Consider the following 13,333-nt stretch of genomic DNA (forward strand, 5'->3'; position numbering starts at 1 on the left):
AAGAGCACACAAAAACTCACTTGGAAATAACTGACATTACTCTGGTACAACTACCTTCAAAAGCAAGCTGATAATTTGTCCATAAAGGTATTTATTCAGTCAGAATATGTTAAATTCAGAAGTTTCAAGTTTGCTGTACAGTTTTGTGGGGGTTTTGTTACCCACAACATAGCTTTAATGAACAATTTTAGTTTCTTCAAGTAAGTGTCTCAAAAACAAGTTGCAAGCTTTGCCCATTTATTTTGGAGTTGACAAGGTGAATTAGTGGAAGATGCTCCTAAAGTTGCACTTAGCAGAACAGGACCAAAACTGGAAAGACTTAGCCCACCAGTGTCAGTGAGAAGACCTAACAAAACATTAATTTACTGGCTGTCCCTGGAAGGCAAGCAGCATCACTTCCACTTCACAAAACACAGAACTAAGCCACCATGGTCATGCCATATGGCAACAATATAACCAGGAGTTAGTATCTCCACCAGAGACATCACCTGACACAGATTTAGTATGGAGACAGTTTACAACCAAATGCTCCAGCACAGACATCTTCCCCATTGTGACTTTCTTAAAGAGTTATTCCCAAGGTACTTATTTTGTTTTACCCCTGCTCCCAAAATGCATATACACTGGAAGCCAGTAAAGGTAGCCAGAGGACATAACCAGCAATAGTTCCCAGGATAAGATGGAGTTGTACAAGGCGCAAAGAACTGAAAACAGATGCATACCAAATAAATCAAAGTTTCTCAATCAATCATTTCTATCCAATTCCACAGTAGACTAAGCTAAAAATCTGACTGCTTGAAACTTATGTTTGCCCATCCATAAACCCGAGACTTGAATTGCTCTGAATGCTTCAATCAGACAGACTGAAGCAACTGACAGAGTATTTGCCTTTCTTCAAGTAAAACCAAGAGCAAGCCAATTCCCCAGTAGCCAAGGATATTTAATAGAAGTTGGAAGGCTTTGCTTATTGCTCATTCTATCTGATCTCAATGTATATTCTGAGATAGATTTATTTTTCATTTTCTAAATCTCACTCAACTCCACGTTGCAAGCTAAAGGCAAATAGAACCAACAAAACTAAATTTTGTTAGACCACAGTGAATTATTTAACTGCTGGTTCCTTCTTAGTCAGGAGCACCACTGATGAAACACCCCAGCACACTACCACCATGAAACTTCTTCCTTCCCCGAACTTTCTGTAAAAATATGCATCATCTGTACCAGTAAGATTTTAGACTTCCTATCCAGTGTCAGGTTCTACCAGGGCACAGGCAATAAGGCTCAGAGTACACAGCTTGTCTGCCCAGTAACCATGGTTACAGCAGTTACAAGTGGGCCAGCAATCAAACCAACATGTTTTTCAGACATCAAAAGAATAGATAAATGGGGCCATAACTATGAGCCACAGCTCTTAAACAGGTTTTAATCTCTGCCTTGCTCTAGCAAGGGACCTTTGCAAGGCTCACTTTGAACTTGCAGCTTCTGGCAGGCATCAGCCGTTTCTGGAGAAGGTAAGAGCAGCTGCTCCAATGCCAGTACATGCACAAAGAATTTTTGTCACTTCAGACATGCAGTCCCCACTTCCTCAGCAGCATTTGCTTCCTTCCCAACTCCTTTACCTTTCTCCATCTTTTTCACAACAAATGCCTACTTCCACCACTTACTTCTTAAGCCACCACCACAAAAACATTAAAAACCCTGTTTACTAATGCATGCAATACCCTCCAAGGGCCAAGAGTAAAATGACATGAGACTCAAACTGAACCAGTGTTCAACCAACCCCCAAACCACCTCACTTCTGCAGCTTCTGGAAGACTCAGCAGCAAGATGGCAAACAGACTGAAAGAACTGAAGTCCTCATAACACATTTAGCCTGTTTTCAACAGCTTTAAGGAATCCTGCTAGGTGCATCTTGGCAGACACAGCAGGACAAATCATCACTGGTATTTTTCTGCTCCATGAACAGATCAACCCCTCACATACAGCTCATCACTCAGACACAAAGTTCTTTGCTAAGAACCCAGGTACAAGCTTGATTAAGCTCTCCCTATTATGCTATTAACTTTAGGAAATTAAAACAACAACATGCTCTTTTCACCAGGTATCCTTTTAGTTATACCACACAAGATTTGCCTTGGAGGGCTAATTAATTCTTTTAAGTTGGAGATTCCCTTATAAAATGTTTGAGGCCTTAAGTGGTTGCTTGAAGGCATCAGGAAGTTTCAGTGAGCTCAGGATATCTCACCCAAATCCACTTGTCACCACCTCACTCCAAGCTCAGATATGCTCTTATCAAGCATTGATAAGCAAATAGGACAATGGTGATTAAAACAACAGGAACACCTTTGAATCTACATCTAAATGATTATTCGAGTATCATTACATCTTTTGTTATTCAGGAACAAAAGAAAAAAACTCTGGATACAAAGTATGAAATACAGATTTAGGCATTTGATAATTATTTCCCAGAAATAATGAAAAATGCCTAGAGTTTCAACTTCAGAGAAGAGGAACAAAACCCACTATGTATAGGATTTGAAATATATGTATTTTTCAAAAGAGTTAATGCCCAGTTTAGCCAGAAGATTTTTGAACCCTGCCACATCTGAAGAGAAGACTTGCAGCAGTTTCAGATGCTCCTCTGAATTTAAGCAGCAAAGCAGGCAGTAATTGACAGTAATCTGTGAACATGAGGGCAAAGTCCAGAGTCACTGTAAGCACCAAGTCTGGCCTCATGCACAACACTGGCTAGTTCTACCCTCATACTTGAGCTCAGTGTTGGAATCATCTGCTATTGAGCCAGACTACCTCTAAAAATATTCTGGATTAAGACATCTTCATGCCCTACAATTAACAAAACTTCAGTAAGCTATGGGAACAGATTAATTCTCATTGAAAATACTCACCCCACTTCTAACTTCAAATTTTTCTTACCCTGATTTTCAACCATTTCTTCTAGCAAGTGAGAATATAGCATAACCAAAACAATAAAACACATCAAAGCACTTATATATGATTCAGCAACTGATGAATTTTCCCTTGGCAGCTAAATATTCAGTAGAGAAAGGTGAAGAAAACAAATCAAACTAAGTGTTCCATTAAGAATACATGAAAGAGTTAGCATACATTAGGAATCAAGGTGCAGAATATGCTAAGAGTAAATAGCAACCTGAAGGGCTGGCATATCGTTTCAGTTCAGAGCTGTTTAGGTTGTTTCAACATAATAAATCCTTGTGTTTTGCAAGTCTGATATTCTTGCACACAGGCACCCTACCTATCAACTCCCATTCTTCAAAAACCTTAAAGGAAAAGGAAATACAGAGACAGGGCAGGAGGGCACCACATGCAAGTGATGAAAGGAACACACCTGACAGAAGAGATTCATTTCTAGGCAGCTGAGGTCCAGGGGCAGTTCAAGAGGAGCAGCAGGAGAGGGTGCCTCCAACCTGCCACAGATGCACACCTGACTGCTCTGGCACTGAGCTCACCACAGTGAAACTGGCAGCCCCTTCCACCACCACCTCTTACTGGAATAAGAGAGATTCCTGTACACCTGTGAGACAGGTGTACAGGGAATCTCACCCACAGACTGATCCTAGGCATTTTTCCAATGCCAATATTGTATCTCAATCTCAACCATGAAAAAACTGCAGAATTAAGAAGTTTGCAGCAGAAATGTTTGGTGAGCAAATTGTTCATAAGCTTTGAAAAATCCAGAGCCAAGGAGGAGCTTCAGGCTCCCATGTATTTTGCATGTCCTAGATTTTTTTAGCACTTGACAAAACAGAAATAAAAACCAAAAAAAAAAGCTAAAAGTCACTACAGTTTATGGAAAATCAACAGCTGCCTCCTCCTCCCAGGTCCTTCTCTCCATTGTATGTGACCAGGTAGAGCAGTACATAATAATTTGCAGATAACTTGTTATCACTTAGTCAACAACTCCTGCATGGCAATCTTTTTCTTAGAACTAGAAAACTTAAGAATTGTAATTATTTTGTGCTAGTTAAAAGGATCTACCTGCATAGAAAATGAGTGAGCAGGGCACGCTGGTGTTTGAAACAGACTATCTGGAGTTTTCACAGCAACATTGCAGGCTCAACTAAAGTCAGAATGCCAAGAGTTGCCTAAGCTGAGCCTTGTCCTCCAACAACAAGATAACCCCCACGCCTCACAAGAATGAGAGTACAGCCTCCAAGCACAGCCCAAGACCCCTACTTTCATAACTGCCCAGAACAAAGCAGGTAGCTTTTTCCTGATGTGTTAACAGATGCAAATGAATAACAACTGGCTTTAGCAACATACACCTTCTGAGTATTAAGTTTCAAAGTCTCCCATTAGAACACACATACAGGAAAAATCCTTTGTTTTGTCCGTGCCAGCTCTGCAAAAGAAGAAAACAGCAGGAAGCAGAAAATTATACTAAAATTACTCCTTTCAATCAATTTGCACCCATGAGGACCATCCTCATTATGTTGACTTAGACACAGAAGTCAATAATCATGTGTGGCATGAGGCTTAAGAGGGCAGCAGGTGGAAATAGTCATCTACTACTCAATTCATCCAAGAGAACACAGATCATCAAGTTTCCTGGTGCACTCACTGTATTGCATTATGTATTACACAAGGTTAGGAGCAGAAGGCTGCTTTTTCCAAAGGTTTCCACAGAACACCTCCCCCACTCCTATTTTTAAGGATTTCCAGCTACATAGTGAATAAGGACAAATGCTTTACTGTGTAACTATAGCTAGTGGCACTTCCATGAGATCACCAGAGCCAACAGGAGTCTCTGTGCATCCAAGGGTCCTTTAGGAAGGAAAGTGTGGGTAAAACAACCATGATCAGAACAAGCTCTCAAAGCATTAACAATACCCAGCTACAAAAAGGAGAATTCAACACTCTCTCCTCCCCTGCACTACCATCACCTTTGTATTAGCTCCCTAATCACTTTCAAGGGAGAATTCCACAGAAGATTTCAAGTTTTCAGCAAATACAGGCCTATGAGATCCATCCACTTCCATAATGGAATAAAAACACTAAAAATAAGTTATTCCTTCACTCTTCCTCTTCTTGATTTGCTGTATCAGGGCTATCAAAAAATCTAATTTACTGTGCAAATATAGGGTGCCTCTGCTTGTGGATTCATCAATATCTGAAGGCTCACTCCTGATGATTCCTGCAGAACAATATATTATGGAAAACTAAAAAGAATCCACCACAGAGACCTGTGAGAGGGGTTTTCCCTTGTTCATTTTTGGCAAAATTTTAGAAGACCATCATGTCTGGAAGCACATTAGGGACCATATTTTCAACCACTAGTAGAGCCTCCCCATTCACTCTGACATTTACAATTTTTTTTTCTCTATTTTTAATTAAATATATGCTTTAAAAGTATTCTCCTATATCTGGCATCTAATTGCAGTTAGTAATGGTTGGCATCCTACTACAGTTAACTTTTTAAATGCCCATCTTCTGGAAATGTGCACAACAGATCACAAAGCAGTTCTCTGGTAACTACAAAAAAATCCCAAAACAACACAGGTCTCCACTTGAGCCTTAGTATCAACAAATGTAGTTTCAATGCCTTAAACTTCACTTGTCACCCAGTAACACACAACTGAAGTCCACCAACTGGCATACAAAGACTGTTCACATTTTAAACCTTAGCATCTGTTGAAATACCTGTAGACCTTCCACACAAAAAAGCTGTAGAGAAGAAAACACACTTGGTAACAGAACTTCAGCATGTCCAAATAATATCAGCTCTTCTGGTTACTTACATCTTTCAAGCCACTTTAATCACCTAGGACCTGACCATCTTCTAGAACAATATTAAGCATAGTACTTGTCCTATATACTTTCCTCTCCTTTCAAGGACTTTTATATTTAAGAGGCATGGTCAGAGAAATGTATCTGAAATGGCAAATACTGATGTGTCAAAAGCAGTCCTAATTTCCAGAAATAATTTGCTCTACAGCCTCAAACCATGAGCCTCACAACAAACATCTCCCACACTGTTAGCCTTCACCTTTGCAGGTGACAGTTCCTTCATGTCTGAGCAAGCAGCCATTGAGAACTTGACATCATGCTGGAGAATCAGATAATTATATTTTCAGAGTTCCAGTCATAAAGCATTTTAATCTTCAAAACTAGAAACCAACAAAAGCAGGCAATGAGTTCATAGCAGTCGTTACTGCTAAAAATGGAAAGCTATTAATACCTGTGTTAACACCTCCTGACAAGCCCCATTTGTGCTCTGACACTCAGCAGGCCAGCTCCTGGTCCAGGCCTGCCAGGACTAGACCATGGAGACCTGCAGGGCTCAGCTCACAACAGCCCAGACAAAGGCACAGGCTCCACACCACTCATGGAGGCTGCTAAGGAAACAACCAAAACAGACCCATTCCTCAACTGCAGTTGCAAACACACCTTTAGCAAAGGTTGATAACACAGTTGCAAGCTCCAGAGACATCTGAGTCTTGTCTAAGCCTTATTTACACGGTCTTCACATACAGATCATAGCTAAGGAGTCAGCAAATTTTGTTCACATACCATAAATCAATAAGGTAAGGAGATAAGCCTGTCATCTGCATGTTATCACTGCAATCAGATGTTTCAGCACTTCAGACAATCCAATGCTTGACAGAACCAGTCAAATTTAGCCATAAGGATCAGAGATATCATTCCCTCACAAGAAGTTCAAATATACTTGTTTTTACAGCTAACTGCAGCCAGCTCCAGCCACAAAAAACAAAATCTGTCTCACAGGAAAAAAACAAAGCCTTAGCACCTCTAATACATCCAGCAACAAAAGCACCCACCAGAGAACATCAAATTAAAAGTAACTCTCTATACAGCTAAGTGCTCAAATCTTTTATTGATGAACTTTATTATATCTTAGGCTTGGACTAATACTGAACTTGGCATCTTCTTGCTCCTTCATACACAAGATTGACTTACTTGAGAAAGAAACCACAAGTTCTCAAGAAAAATATCGAGTTTTCAATGCCAGTCATCTCTTCCTGCATTCTCCACACTAATATGCTATTTCCACACTTAGTATGGGATGAACAACGATTCAACATCTAGAACTGTTATCTGCTAAATAAAGCAAACCAGCACCAGTTCCAAATTGTCTTTAATACAGCAAGACACAGTTCAAAACAGAAGCAACTGAACTCATGGAGTGTTTTCCCAGGTAGAAGTTAGGGCAGAGATTTCAGAGACAGTAGCAAGAAAGAGCCAATGCAGCACCCCCCAACCCCCCCTCCCCACAGTATTTAGTTGTCCTAAACACTCCCCTTCCCAGGAGATTACCCTTTCAGAAAACTATTTTCTTAATTCTTTCTTAAAGTAAGGAAACTCAACAGAAAAGCTTTTAGAAGGTGTAAAACTCAAAACCTTGTCAAGTCTTCCCCCCTTCAAAAGTTTAGATCAACACAGCCAAAAATAAGCACATAAACTTCAGTACTGCTCCATGAAGAACATTAAGACTTCCAATCCAAACAAAGACAAGAATGAAAATATTATTTTAACTGCACTCAGTTCAAATATTTAACAATTTGATAGCCTAAGTAAAAACTTCAACACTGAAAGAATATTTAGGAGGGTAACTCAGAACACCTGATAGTTAGGATTTTTTCCCCCCCTGCAGTGTCAGAATTGAGCAGTGGACCCAAGCCTGCAGACAGGAAGCAAGCTACTGACAGAGGATGCTGAGCCTACAAAAGGTCATTCCCTTCTTTCTATCTCCTTAAAAAACATTAATCTGAGGAAAATCAGATCATATGCACACACACATTCACATCAATTTTTTTCTTTAATTTAAGCATTGCCCTACCCGCACTCTCTCCAACCCCAGCATTCCCAGAGTGTGTAATTCACCCAAGAGCTTCCTTTCCTAAGCATTGGTTTTAGTACCTGTGCCAGCTCAGGTAATCACTGCTCTCCAACAGCAGCTCACTCATCTGTGCCCTGGCCCTCAGGATTACAGGCACAACTGTTAGTGCCATACACTATTTATAATCCCCCCAGCAATAATCCCAAACAGCAAACATGGAGACAATTCCAACTGATTTCCAACTAATCTGCCTTTCTGAAGCAATGAACCCAAATCTCACAAGTCTTCATATTATCTCTCCTCCCACCCCCTTAGAGAAACCTGAAGAACATCCATCAGTTCAATACTCAACAACCAAGAAAACTAAGCTTTGTTGACAAATTCATGCATGGATGGAAAAACTCCCATGTGCAAGCAGATTTACAACATACAGTAAATCTAAAATCAACTCTGTACAGGTATAAGGCATCAAATATGAAAATACTTCCATAATAAAGCCCTCAAAGTAAGTAACTTAAGGAGTCTCAAATTCATCTCTTCTAACAAAAAGACCACAACTAAAGCTTTCTATGCCCCAATTAAAGAAGGCCAGTGAGCTGTATCCATTTTTATAAATGTTAAAATAATCTTCTTGTATTTTAGGATAGGGAACACTATGCTGTTTGCCTGCTAAAGCTGTCTGTTTATCTCCAGGGTCACAGATAAGTAAAATACTTCTGTTCAAAGGGCTGACCTCTAGAGTTGCTAATATAACTAGCTCTTGAGAAGACCATTACTGAAACTCAGGCTGTGCTAACCAGCTATCAAAAGATTCACCCCTGCTTATATTTTTAACTGACTATTCCTAAAAAGCTAATGAGGTGCCTAATTAGAGGAAATAGTTACAAGGACAACTAAAAGGAAAAGGACCTTTTTTTAAATAGTATATAGATTTTTTTGTAGTACACAAAAAAAGACAAGGACAGCACACAGACAGGCAAAAGGGGTTGGGTTTTTTTAATAGCATATAGATTTTTGTAGTACACAAAAAATTTATTGTAAAGTTTTTTTCAAACTGGCAGCTTTTAGCACAAGTACACAGCTTTAATCATCTCATGCAACCCCATTCCCAAGGCAATACTGTGTTTCCCCATCTCAAACCAACACAAGAGGACCTGTTTTCTCTAACTCCCCAGACCCACATTTTTATTGACACTGCTGGCACTTCCAACAACCTTATGTAAGTGATGACTGCAAACACTAAGAAAGGGCTACGTAAGTTATCAGTCTCACAATTCTTGCTGAGTACGTTTGAGTCCTGAAGAATATACATGACAGGATCCACTGTGAAATACTCCAAGACAACTGGACTGCCTGAAGAAATCAAGGCTGTTATTGAAAGGGTTTGTGACATGCCAAGTAAGTCAGCCAGTGAGAATAACCCACCAGAATCCACACCATTCTGCAGCACAAGCAGTTGCTACCAGCTGCACAAGTACTAGCACATGACAAAATCCCATCTTCAGATCTTTTCCCTGCAGCAACAAAGAGCCTCCATCCTTTGCTCACAGAGAGCCTCAGAAGAGGATAAAGACAAGAGACACATACCAGAGAAGAAAGTGATAAACAGATCCCAGAGAACTATTAACATCTCAGCCTTTATAATCATCTTCAGTCTTGATGGTAGACAATTACAATGATGCCATTGGATAGCTGCTATGTTAAAAGTGAACTGTGAGAAACATATACAGATTATTTCAACCATGTACAATGGCTCTTAGACCAAGCAGATTCTTAAAGAAAAACCCATTAAAAAAACCCATTACCATGTACAATTGTTGGAAGATGCATTGCAATGAAACAAACTATTGTACAACCTTCCTACAAAGTACAGCTGCCATTATCTGGACTTCTGTAAAGCCTTTGACACAATCCCCCACAACATCCCTTTCTCTAAATTGGTGAGAGCTGCACTCAGTGGGTGAACTGTTGGTGCATAAGTAAATCGTTGGACAGTGACACCCAGAGGGTTGTGGTCAGTGGCTCAGAGTTCCAGTGGACATCAGTAACAACAAGTGCCCCTAAGGGCTCCATGCTGGGACCAGTTGTTTAGTATCTTCATTAATGACACAGACAAAGAGATCAGTTACATATGGCACCAAGCAGAGTGGTATGGTTGACATACGTGAAGGATGGGATGGCATCTAAACAGATCTGGACAAGCTTGAGAAGTGGCTCATGGGAATCTCATGAGGTTAAACAAGACCAAGTGCAAGGGGCTGCACCCAAGGCTGGGCAACTCCTTGTATCAACAAACTCTGGGGATGAACAGATCAAGAGTAGCCCTGCCTAGAAAGACTTGGGGTTGCTGGTGGGTGAGAGGCTGGACATGACCCAGCAACAGGTATTTGCAGCCCAAAAAACCAACAGTGCCCTGGGCTGCATCCAAAGCACTGAGGGCAGCAGGGTGAGGAAGGGAATTCTGCCCCTCTGCTCTGGTGAGACCCCATCTGCAATGCTGCCTCCAGCTCTGGGGTCCCAGCACAGGAGGGACATGGACCTCTTCAAGTCCAGAGATGACCAAGTTCAAGATGTTCAGAGAGATGGAGAATCTCCCCTACAAGGAAAGGCTGAGAGAATTGGGATTGTTCAGTATGGAAGAGAGAAGGCTTTGAGGTGACCTAATCACAGCTCTCCAGTACCTGAAGGGAGCTTAAAGCTGAAGAGAAACTTTTGAAAAAGAGCCTGGAGTGACAAGGGGGAATGGCTTCAAACTGAAAAAGGTTTGGTTAGATGTTAGGAAAAAATTCTTTACTGTGAGGGGTGAAGCATTGGGATAGACTGCCCAGAGAAGCAGTGGATACCACATCCCTGAAAGTGTTCAACACCAGGCTGGATGTGGTTCAGTGTAAATTGACCTAACCCAAGGTGTGGCTGCCCATGGCAGGGAACTTGGAAGTAGGTAACACTTCAAGTCCCTTTTAACCCATCCAGGATAAGCTGGCAACTTTTGTTATATTAATACCTATACAAAAATACACATTTGTCAAAAACAAGGACACAGCTGATGTTTTGAGGTAAAAGGACTGTTCATTTACCAAGTTTACAGATTCTGCCTTCTCCATAAGGAAAGATGCAACAGCTTTAGCTGAGACCTAGAAAAAACATGTTATCCTCACAAGATCTGAAGGTCCAAAACCACACATTTAATTTTATTAAATGCTATTTTCATGGCTTTCCAGACCATTCAGAAGTCTAACTGACCACCTAATTTGGAGGAAAAAAAACTCAATTAGTTAAGAATCTGTGATTAAGCTATAAGGTTTAACTCCTGTGATACAATCTACACATGCACACTCACCATTTTTTTCTATTTAGATGACTCCTTTGTGCTTTGCACCATAAATACTAGATGAGAGGGAAAACTCCACATAAGAAGTACAAACCAAGTACTGAGCTGTCACTGCTGAAAGTTCTTATGTCCCACTGAAGATGCCTGTTTTGCCAAGACGAATGTAAGAAGAGAAAAATGCTTCTTCCTTCCTTTGACCTACACAGCAACACTTCTACAGTGGGCCCATCAACCCAACCCCACTTAGGTACATCCATCCATCATGGTCAGACGGTGCAAACATTGCCCTCAAAAGCAAAGGCAAGTGGAAAAGCCTACCTAAAATCAAAGCAATTGTTAAGGTCTTTACCACATTCTCTAACTAACAGCATTGCTTTTTATATAATAGAGGATATAATATACCTATGTCTTATTTTCAATAAATAAGCCATAGGTAAAGCATCTACTTTATCCCTGGCAATTTCAACCCTTCTGCAGAAGCCAGTCATTGTTGTAACTCCTGAAACCATGGTAGTTCAGAGAACTACAGTGTTAAAGAAGCCATTGTGGGGGCTGGTTGGTTTCTCTGAAACTAGTTTTTACACTAGTCTAGCTTACCAATTCTGCTCACACTAGGTTAGTCAAGCACAAGGTGCAAGGAAAATAGCAGCACTATCTCATTTGCCATTAGGTCACCATTAGAGTGGCTAACCCGCCCTGAAAAAAACTCAGTATAAAAGGGAAACCGAAAGGTTTTCACTGTGAAAACCACAGTACGCTACCCAAAAGCACGCTCTGGGAACAACTGCAGTATCACCCCTTCCTGCTCCCACCTCTCCGAAGTGCACATGCAGCAATGCCACAAAGAGCACAGCTCACAGCAAAGCCCCTGTGGTCAGGAATCTCTTTCTCAAACGAAGCTTATGAAAGACTTTGTCTTTGCAAGGATGCAGGGAACTGCCTTCACACCAAACTGGGGAGGAGAAAGGGGTTCGACACAGGGCCAGGCTCGCTCCGGGGCGGGTGCCGGGAGGCCACACCGAGCCCGCGGCCTGGCTCGGCACTCAGCGAGGCGCTTTGGCGCCCAAGCTGCTCCCCCCTTCCCCCACCAAACCTTCCCACCCGGCTCGGCCGCCGGGAAACGTGGCTGTGGCCGCAGCTCCCGGCCCGAACGTGCCCCCTGCAGATACCCGCGGGGTCAGGCCCTGCCACAGCCCGGCGCTCCAGCGCTAATAGCGTTCTCCAGCAGATTCGAGCAGCACCGCAGTGACACCGCACTCCCGCCTCGCTCGGCGGCAGCCGCCAGCCCGGCTCCTCGCACCCGCCTCAAGCGCGGGGCAGCCGCAGCGCCAGGGCGGCCTCGGGGGTGCCCGGGCCCGGCCGCTCGCCAAGAGCCAGGCTCTGCTTCCCTCCCCCCGGCCCTGCGGTTCGGCGCCTGCCGCCCGCTGCCCCCGCGGTGAAAGCGCGCCCTGGGGCGCCTGGAGTCGCCGCGGGTGAACCCGCACATCCGCCTCGGCCCGGCCCGGCCCAGCTCCGCTGGTTCCCCCAGGGCGGTGCAGCCCCCGCGGCGGCGGGCTCTGGGCAGGAGGCCGCAGAGGGCCGCCCGCCTGCACAGGGACAGAGGCTGGTACCGGGGACAAACACGGCCCGGCGGGAACGCCGGGGAAAGGGCCGGAGGGGGAGGCGGCGCCCGCGCGGGCCTCATGCTCGGCGGCCCCGGCGAGACACCCAGCGGGGCGGGTGGAGTGGGGAAGGTGCGCGCCCCCCGCCGCCTTCCAGCACGGTTACCTGTGGCGCCGAGCAGGAAGTCCAGGGTGCTGTGCCGCGCTGCTGCTGCCATAGTAAGGTAGAGCCCTGTGCCATGCCTGGAGCGGCGGCGGCGGCGCGGCCCGTGCGGCGGAGCGGCCCTATATGCGCGGGGCTGCGGCGGCGCCGGGCGGGGGAGCGCGGCGGGGCGGAGCCGGGGCGGGCCCGGGGCGGGCCCGGGGAAGCGGCGGGCCCGGAGACCCCGCTCGGCGTGGCCGGGGAGCCCTTGGGGGTGCGACTGACCCGTAGCCACCCCCTGAAATCCAGTAATGGTGTCCTGGCGCTGAGGCCGCGGAGCGGGTCCAGCAGCAGCGGCCGTGGGCAGGGGCCGCGTGTCACCTGCTGCCCGCTGTGGGCATGGAGGGGCCCCACTGTGCCTC

The 13,333-nt window shown here is 44.0% G+C and overlaps 1 protein-coding gene across 1 annotated transcript in view; it reads right to left on the bottom strand.

Moving 5' to 3' along the window:
- SMS (spermine synthase) overlaps positions 1-13,069 on the bottom strand; it is a 43,542-nt gene extending 30,473 nt beyond the window's left edge. The window contains exon 1 of the mRNA XM_054518576.1: positions 12,936-13,069. Within this exon, the coding sequence (XP_054374551.1) occupies positions 12,936-12,987 (52 nt within the window). The 5' untranslated portion in view covers positions 12,988-13,069. The remainder of the gene's footprint in view (positions 1-12,935) is intronic.
- Positions 13,070-13,333: the final 264 nt, after the last annotated feature.

Source organism: Molothrus ater, chromosome 2 (genome assembly GCF_012460135.2).
Source record: "Molothrus ater isolate BHLD 08-10-18 breed brown headed cowbird chromosome 2, BPBGC_Mater_1.1, whole genome shotgun sequence".
Classification (NCBI taxonomy): domain Eukaryota; kingdom Metazoa; phylum Chordata; class Aves; order Passeriformes; family Icteridae; genus Molothrus; species Molothrus ater.